The sequence below is a fragment of the Saccoglossus kowalevskii genome, chromosome 6 (genome assembly GCF_978046115.1).
Source record: "Saccoglossus kowalevskii chromosome 6, keSacKowa6.1, whole genome shotgun sequence".
NCBI classification, from domain to species: Eukaryota; Metazoa; Hemichordata; class Enteropneusta; family Harrimaniidae; genus Saccoglossus; species Saccoglossus kowalevskii.
The window spans coordinates 36,374,965-36,384,970 of NC_140646.1; the positions used below are offsets into that span (position 1 = coordinate 36,374,965).

Here is a 10,006-nt window from a genome sequence, read left to right on the forward strand (position 1 = left end):
TCCACTTTTGTCGTCTGCTCACCAAGTTCACTTTGGAATACCAGTGATCATTTGCTGTAGATCGATCTATCCGTGGGTTCGAGCTGTTTCGTGTAATCTCTCTCAGCGATGAAAGAGGTACTGTGGTGTTTACAGAATAGAATAGAGTAGAATTTGACATTCCTTTTTTGGCATATACATGTACATGATAATAATGATTTGGTTACAAAACAGCTTAAATGTCACAAGAATGTTTCGCACTGTTTGAATGTTTAGTAACAGGATTCTGTTTCCATCACATGCTGATATTGCACCTGTGGTCAATTACATTTGTATGATGTAAATGTGAGGCACAATTTTCAAACAAGTAAGACATTTATAAGCATTTGTATAATTCTGATTCATTCATACTTGAATACTGCCTGGACTATAAATTGTGATAATTTTGATAGACATGTTGATTTAATCAATAGCAATTAAAAAAAATATATCTGGTCGCAAGTTGGCTATCTAACAAATTCTTCATAACCTAAAACAAACTATCGTAAACAGCTTGTCAACTTATGGTGGCACACCTCTACCCACAATTCAACACTTAGCACATGTGCATTTTAACATATATGCAATGGCATGCAAATATCGCTGCACGTTTTGCAAGTCTGTGTGATAATAACTACCTGGTACACACTTTGCACCAGAATGATGTAATTGAAAGTGAATTTCATCCTGTCAGTGAATCAGATCCTGACTTCAAGTCAAGGCCATACAAATCTCAAAATGAAAAAATGTATATAGACAGTATGATTTCAAATAATTCTACTCCCTTGCTTTTCTTCAGAGTAATTGTCAGATTGTGAGAGGTGTCTCTACAACTTGTGTACTGCGAAATGATGTTTCTAAATTCTACAAAGCACGAACAGATCCCATGCTTCCTGCTGGAACATTTGATGGAAAGATAGCCTTCATTACTGGTGGTGGTACTGGTCTAGGAAAAGGAATGACAAAGATGTTGTCTGCTTTGGGTGCAGAGTGTGTGATTACTAGCAGGTAACTACATTAATGAATATTATTTGCTCTATTACAAGTGCATTAATACATTTTATACATCTGTCACCATAACGCCATAAGTTACAGCGTGCCGTAAATTTGCGGTATTTTACAGGGTATTTTCATCCTACCATTATAAGAAATATGGAATGAATTATAATAAAAACAAACATGGCTGCCACAAGGGTTTGACCTGACTTCACACTAAGAAGTTCGCTGATTCGGTTCTAAACATTTTGGATTTTGGCATTCCGATGATGTATCCTTGGAAGAAAGCGATGTATAATCTGTACTGTCTTCATGCATACTTTGAGGTATCCTTGTAATAACCTCATATTACTCGTACATTTTTTAACATGTGTGCATTTGAATGCATGGTAGTAATATTTGTTTTTACTATTTTGTACATACAAGGAGCTTGGATGTATTACAAGAAACAGCTAAGGAAATCAACCAAGAGACTGGTAAAAAAGTACATGCCATCAAATGTGATGTTAGAGACCATACTTCAGTGAAAGACGCTGTCGATGAATGTGTAGAGAAAGCTGGTCTTCCCAATATAGTTATTAACAATGCAGCTGGTAATTTTGTTGCTCCATTTGAAAGACTTTCACCAAATGCCTGGAAAACAATTGTTGATATTGTGCTCAATGGTACAGCATATGTTACACTGGATATTGGCAAGAGACTCATTGAAGCAAAGCAAGGTCAGTTCAAATGATGAATGAATCTTTATAACTTTAACATAGTTTATGTATGAGGTGATACAGTCAACAACTTAATGATCAATGGATGTTTATTCCAAAAAAGCAAAAAAAGTAAGTCTTAACAACATACAAAATATATATAAACAAAAATATACAAATTGAATAGAGGTCGAAAATACATGTAGTTGCGATGAGCAACTAATCGAGTCCAGCCCCTGTGCCGTAAATCACAGATTACAAATTATTAACTGGGCGTTATGATCACTTTTTAACATAAATAGAAAATAAGAATAGTAGTGCGACAGTCAAAAAAAAACTTGAAAGTGTAAGGAATGCAATTTAATAGAATATTATTTTTTATAATTTTTAAGTTGGAAATTATGTGTAACTAGCTTGTAGGAAATTTTTGTATTCCTTTGTAAAAGTAATCCTACCAATGGTATATTCCTGATATGAGTTGGATTGCTATTCCACAGTTTTGCTCTTGCATACTTAGTGGTGAACTCCCCCGCTTTATGTTTAATTTGGGGGATTTTAACATAATTTCTTTGATTTTGTCTGGTACTATGTGAATGACAAATGGGGGGTAGTAATCTTGGAATATGTATGGCAACCTGTTATTAATAACATCGTGGACAAATATGGCTAGATGTAATTTGTGTTGTTTGAATATATCCAAAATTCCCAGTTTTCTAAATAATGGTGGTGAGAGTGCATGTCTATCACTAAAAGTAATTATTCTTATAATTTTCTGACTGACAAGATACTGAACTAAGAAGGCCACAGTCGTCACACTGTGTCAAGTTAAATACACAAAATTTTGAATTGCTCTCCAGACAACTTGTCATTTTAAGGTACCATTTTTGAATTTATTTATTGTTAAACCAAAATGGTGATTCTTGAGCCAATTTACTATTGGTTTGTACAGTAGAAAGTTCTCCATATCTAAAATTTATTTGGTTACTTCTAGTGAAATTATTGTAGTTATAACACGGGTATGCAAGGTTTTCACAAATTATTAGGGAATTAAAAAAATGTAAATTTTGCATGTTATTAGCTTTTGGAGAATAAAACCAAAAAGTTGATAACATGTGTTCAATTCAGTAGTTAAATGTATGTGTTACTTTGAAATAAAATAATGTAATAAATTGGTTACCTCTAAGTTATTTGCTTGGGAAATAGCATGACGGGATTACACTACTGTGAACTTTTTCTCCTAAAACAAACTATTTGTGTTTGTTTCATTTTAAATTTGTTCTATATGTTCATTTACCAACAAAATCAAACTCCTGTCTTGACTATTGTATTTAGGATGTAATGGATTGAAATAGCGATAACAAAAATGCACTAAAAGATTGTGCCAGGTGATGTTTTGTCTCTAGTACTCACTCAAAAATATTACCTGTCCTCCTAAAGATTGCACAGGGTGAGAGATATCCTCAAAAATCTGAAAATTGCTTAGCAGTGAAATATTCATTGTGTTTCTCTAATTAATTAAACAAAGGAGTCGCAGAGACTCTCACAACATTCCAATATGTTTAACTATTTACAGTTTACCACAAAATGAACCTAAGCAGCTACAACATGTGTATTTGTTAGTGTTGTTTTCTTTGTCAGGAGCTAATTTTCTTGCAATAAGTACAATCTATTGCAACCATGGATCTGCTTTTGTAGTGCCTAGTGCTGCAGCTAAATCTGGTGTAGAAGCATTATCAAAGTGAGTTTTGTGTTTTATCATTTCAACTATTATGTTTATGTCAATATTTACTGTTTTGTTTTTTAGTGATTTACCAGTGACTATCTCTGGTCAAACTGTGTAGAAATTTGTTTAAAAGCTTGAAGATTATCTCTTGATTTGGATACAATATCAATCAAAATTGTGTTTTGTTTATGTCGTCATTTCTCGAAAACAAGATGAAAAAACAACATCAACCTGTGAACTATCATTTCAACTATTATGTTTATGTCAATATTTACTGTTTTGTTTTTTAGTGATTTACCAGTGACTATCTCTGGTCAAACTGTGTAGAAATTTGTTTAAAAGCTTGAAGATTATCTCTTGATTTGGATACAATATCAATCAAAATTGTGTTTTGTTTATGTCGTCATTTCTCGAAAACAAGATGAAAAAACAACATCAACCTGTGAACTATATCCTGTTAATCCTGTTCAATAGCAATAAAACCTTTTTATTTACTGAGTGAGTATAAACCTTTTTATTTACAGGTCTTTGGCGGTGGAATGGTCCAAATATGGGATGAGATTCAATGTTATTGCACCTGGCGTATTCAAAACGAAGGTATGCAAATGCCCATGTTCCAGATAAATTTGACATGCCTCGTCCAATCACATTCACAATTTATAGATAAATCGTGTCACATAATGTCATATATTTGTTTGACAATCTGATTCAAGATGGCCAAATAGTAGCCATTTTATGCTTAAAATTCATCAAAATCAAGATTTCTGCCATTCCGATCCCAGATCTTGGTTATACATATAAGACAGCTAATATTCATCTTGGTACATACATTGAACATGCATGCATACATACATAACAGGACCATGATGTTTTTTTCAGATCAAATTCAAAATGCAAATGCCGTCCTAGAGTCGTTTCTTTGACATACATTCAGATTGATCGCAGTCAAACTTTAAAAACTACAGTAGTTTCATTTTCTGATTCGAAGTAACTAATTTCAGTTTTGTGTATTAATTAACTTAACAGTGACTCTGTTATGCCAAATTATGGTTGTGTAAGTTGAATAATAACACACCCACAAGCAATGAAATAAGTATGCAAATTAGTCACATTTAGTAATTCTCAGTATTTTCATAGCAAATTCTGAAAACAAAGTGCTTTGACAGTCTAGGAAGTATACAATGGAGGGGTAATATGTTTCTGTTAAAATTTAATATTTATTTGTTTTCTTATGAATTAGAACATCAAATGAAAGTCTCATCAAATGCATCAAAAACCCACATCACAAGCGAAGAAAAATTTTTGAAAATCACCACAGCAATGATACTCTCTTGATCACAGTCAGCTGACTTACAAGTGTAATCAAATAAATGCAAGAATTTTAAAAATTTACCAATATTTACTATATAGGGAGGGGGTTGCCATATTAAATACAACTTAAATATAAGAATGAGACTTTCTTATAGATTTGAGTTAAGCATTCAAGTATATATTTGTTTGATTACCAGCTGACTGTGCTCTGGATCATGACGAGTCATGGTTAAGGTTTTGTTGCCGCATTTATTCTTTGTTTTCTATTTTAAAAATATGGAGAAGTCGTGTGTCACAATAAATGTCCATAGAATATGTTTGTTTGTTTTTATAATGAGAAACTCTTGAATTTTATTTTGCTGTGTTTGCCAGTCAGCATTTTTCTTGCAAACCAAATTTTAATTAGGTTACTGCCCTCACGCACTCACACTCATCTTGGATGAAATGGTTATCCTTGCAATCTTTGTAATGTTTGGGAACAGATTATGTAATAATAACAGAATGGCCTCACCTAATCTTTGTATAAAAGTTGTTTTCACTTGTGATGCAGTGTAACTCGCTTGGCTTGTGAAAATATGGTCATATGAACCACCGAATGACTGTAAACTGAGAACAGACTTCTCAAGGTAGAGTGAACCAAGTAAGTATTGGTCACCAAATCCGGGAGGAGAATAACGTCCTGGAGAGGAGCACTTGTAGCCAAGATGTTTATTGCTCAACTGCTAGGCGTGGAACTGAGTCTAAATACTCACGAGATGTTCCATGACAATGTATCAATATCATTATGCAAATAACTAAACTAAACGTCATAGCCTCAAATCATTACAATGACTCATGATAATAAATTCTATCAAAGGTCAGGTGAGGCTATGGTATTCTGACATATTCTATGCCCTATGTATTTATATATGGGACGTCAAATTTGTGCTTAGGATATACACACAGGGTATTAATAAGGATAGATTTTTTAACTCCCTACAATGTAGGTATATTATAGTCACACTTTTCTTTGCTCAGTGGTTACCTACCCATCTATATATTTCTTTATGTTCAGCAGCACTGAAGTTTCACACATTGGCTCTGAAAATGAATTAATACGATACTATTTGTGGGAAATCTATGACTTAAATATTTAATCAAAAAAAAAAGGAAACTATTTTTGAGAAAAAAGAGCACTGAAAGTTGATCAGTGGCCTTGTTATTTCCCGTTCGGACACAGTCTGAAAACAAGGACTTATGGATTGACCTCTGTGTGTGCGTCCTTGCATCAGTGTGTGTGTCCACGCGTTTAGATCTATATCTTAGACATCCCTTGACCAATTACATTGAAACTGCACACATACATAATACATAATATTATACATATGCACACCAATTTGTTTCACAATCTGTTTCAAGATGGCAGAAAAATGATCAAATCAAGCATTTCTAGCAATCCGGAACCGGATCTCAGCTGTTTACAGATGGATTTTGTTCAAACTTGATACATACATTGAACATTATGGGACCTTGATGCACATCATTTTGTTTTTCAGATCAGACCTATAATGGCCGACTGGCAGCCAATTGTGTTAATTAATGCAGTTCTAGTGCCATATCTCTGACATGCTTTGACTGATTGTGTTCAAATTGTATATATTCGTTATACATTTCATAAATATACAGATGTATTCAAAATAACCGACCAGATACAAGATGACTGAATGTCAATAATTTTAATGTTAAAAAATCATCATAATCAAGCATTAGCTTTTGGATTTGTATCTCTGACATGTTTATATTCAGACTTTATTACTATAAACAAAACTACATGTAAATATTTTAAAATTGATAATTATAACATGAACTGTTATGCCAACATTTTTAATACTCTGTCAGTCATTGATCAGGCAGTGTTAACTTAATTATTTAATCAAGCACATATACATGAATATGTGCAGCACAATATATTTATTATGGTAATACATCTTCATTTCTTCTTCAATTGTAGGGTGCATTTTCCAGACTGGACCCAACTGGAAAGTTTGGCAAATTGTTTGTGGACAGAGTGCCTGTAAAAAGACTTGGTGTATTAGAGGAAGTGGCCAATGTAGCAGCATATCTTGTCAGTGATTATTCTAATTTTGTGAATGGTGAAATTGTTACAATAGATGGTGGTGAGATGTGTTATCTAGGAGGAGAGTTCAATGCACTTATGTCTGTGAGTGACCCATTGTTCAGTTCTTAAGTTTATGTCTCTATGCAAATTGTAAACCACTGCATTTGTACATATTCATATGGAAACATGCAATTTACTTGACTCTGACTGAAACAGTGGGTTTTTTCATCTGTAAACCCACACTTTCTTGTGGTGGTGTTTTTAATACAATTTGTAAATTGACCACACTTTGCAACTCAGCCAGAGTGCAAGGTATCAATCTAGAAAGGCCCAGGTGAAATTCTTCTGCGAATAATGATAATGAGGGTGAGTTTCAAGCTCACAGCTTAAAACATGGCTGGCACTAATTAGTTAGATGTGTCTTTTTTATCAAATTTTATGAAATCATTTGTTTGTCCTTTATTTTGTTGTTTGTCATTAGCACTGCCACAGTTGTCACATGTCACTGGAGCAGAACAAAATCTGTTCAATACCATTACCATTATGGTGATCAACATCTTGTAATCAACACTCAGAAAGCTGTAATATGACATGATTTTCATTTCTTTAGGTAAAGAAAGAAGAGTGGGATGTAATGGAAGCTATGATTAGAAAGACCAAAGGATCCTGAGTTAAATGTCAAGAATGCATATCTCTATATATACTGTAAAATGTCTTTTTAGCTAGCATGTTATTTTAGCTAATTAGCTAATTCACAATTTCACTAAATTAAGATGTCGCTAATTAAAATAGAGTATATTCTTACAGTCAGATTATTGGTACTTTAGCTAAATTAACATTAAGCTAATTTATGCATTGATTCAAATTCACTATAATGGAAAATAGAACTATGCTTAATGAATTAACTTTAAATGGCATTCAGAAAACAGAAAATGCATGTAATATTTTGAATGCAATATTGGCTTTGTGTGATAGAATCTTGGTAAACTGTATGGTTCTGAAATTAACTTAGATGGCAGACAGCATAAGGGTATATTACCCTGAGATCAAAACTAATATAAAGTGTCTTCCATCTTGAAAAAAAAACACACTGGTTAATTTTTATTTTTCTAAAACTTGCACAATGGGCAACATTAATATGTAAAAGGTGATGATACAAGTATGACACCATGTATATGTCAGTTATTGGTGTATTGTCATAAGGAGGAGTATCTTCATAGAGGAACTGTTAAGCATTGAGATTTGTCTAAAGTGTTAAAAGCTGTTTTGATTTTATTTGACAATTGTTTTTTTGTTTCGGGTTTATTATGTTTAATTATCATGGAACAAAGTTTATTTGGCAATAAATATAATCATTATATGTTGCACATTGAGTGAATTTTTTTCAGTCTGATCAAAATTATAATGAAATACAGTCACTTTTCTAGAGGATTTATTATATTTTATTACATCAATAATATTTCAGAGAGATACATACTTAGATGTTTGTAGTGTTTATAAGACATGCCTCACAGATCACTCAATATTCAGCTGTCTTAACAGTATACATTTGGTAAAAAATAATTACTCGTGTTTGTATACCTGTTCAGGCTTAATAAATTTTCATAAAATGCATCAACTAGCTTACCAGAAAACAATATGAGCCATAAATTATACCCTCTTGCATGCAGATATACTGCCCCCAGTATGTGCCTGAGTTATACCCCCCCACAGAAAAATATGCTACTTTAATGTCCCTAATGTGTGTAGTTATTCTGCTCCCAGTATGAATTATATTCCCCTCCCCAAACAGATTTTCTGCTCACAATATGTGATGTGAGTAAAACCCCTTCATAAAATATGAATAACAATTCCCTTGTAAAGATGTATTTTGGTAGGACTTTTGTTAAACTGCATTCTCACTGCTGTTTCAATTGTAAAACTTGTCTGTATTCAAAATTAATTATGACAATGCATATTCATATTTCAACAAACTAAAGGAAATAATATTATAGAACAAAGGGCAGGTCAAGAGAATTGTTTAGTTCCAATCTTAGACCACATGTATACAAGACAGTCGCAATATTGGATAACACTGTAACATAACCCTTTAATTAGCTTCATAAATTAAAATACGGGCGCTGGGACAATCAAACTGATTTATTTAAAATATGTTGTTTTTAAGACATCAATTGAGACTCAGGAATAAGATTTATTTATCAGTGATTAATACACACAAATATCCAAGTGAGTAATTGATTGGAAATATACTTTGTATTTTCTCATTCATAAAATCTCGAATCTACGTTGTCAGCGATCTATGGAATAAATATTCCTCACTATAAATGCGATTTATCAGCATTCCATTACAGAAAGAAGAATCTAGATCAAATGATTGTTTCTACTTTTATCATAACAAACGGGCGACATGGTCAATGTCTCAAGATACGTATTTTAAGTGTGATTTCGAAAAAGTATAGCCATTCTTCATTTTTATTAAATACAGATTAATTTTTCACCAAAATATTTAAAATAAAAGATAGAGTAATTAGTAAAGTAGTAAAATCGCAACTACTAAGATGGGAAACAGGAACATTATTTAAATCCTGTATAATAATGTTTCATGAATATTAATTAGCAACTAGCATTTGAGTCGGACTCGGCAGAACCATGATTTGTAATTCATTCATCTCTGTAATTGATGGTTTGTTAACACTTCCACATTGAAAATCGTATTTGAAATTTGTTTTAAAAACCTTTGTTGATTTTGGCGTTTCATATGCTTGAAATATTGGGGAGGGGCTTTTCATTTAGTAAGGGCTGTCGATGAAAAATTCTCGTACCCGTCTAAGTCTCAGCTTGTCAAAACCTATAGAGTAATCCGACGAGCGCTTCTCGAAAGTGCGTCCTCATACGCCGTCGCCATTACTGGGGGGCATATACCACTCACAGTCATGGCGTCCCATAACAAATTACGTAAAAATAATAATAATATTTATTAATTACATGCGAACTCGTACTATTGCCACCACTACAAACTCACTTACAAATATTTAATACGTATTTCCAACGATTATTTTCTTGGATATTTGGAAAGACGATGTTAGAGACTGGCTAACATGTGGGGCCGAATGATCAACGGAAGGAGGACTGTACTCAGGGCTAGAGACTGGCCAAAGCTGG

At 33.0% G+C, this 10,006-nt stretch overlaps 1 protein-coding gene across 1 annotated transcript in view; it reads left to right on the forward strand.

Moving 5' to 3' along the window:
- The window catches only part of LOC100368583 (2,4-dienoyl-CoA reductase [(3E)-enoyl-CoA-producing], mitochondrial-like), an 8,491-nt gene extending 280 nt beyond the window's left edge, over nt 1-8,211 (forward strand). Inside the window, exons 2-7 of the mRNA XM_078010540.2 lie at nt 818-1,026; nt 1,441-1,733; nt 3,351-3,450; nt 3,960-4,032; nt 6,737-6,946; nt 7,455-8,211. Of these exons, the coding sequence (XP_077866666.1) occupies nt 818-1,026; nt 1,441-1,733; nt 3,351-3,450; nt 3,960-4,032; nt 6,737-6,946; nt 7,455-7,514 (945 nt within the window). The 3' untranslated portion in view covers nt 7,515-8,211. The remainder of the gene's footprint in view (nt 1-817; nt 1,027-1,440; nt 1,734-3,350; nt 3,451-3,959; nt 4,033-6,736; nt 6,947-7,454) is intronic.
- The last annotated feature ends 1,795 nt before the right edge of the window (nt 8,212-10,006 follow it).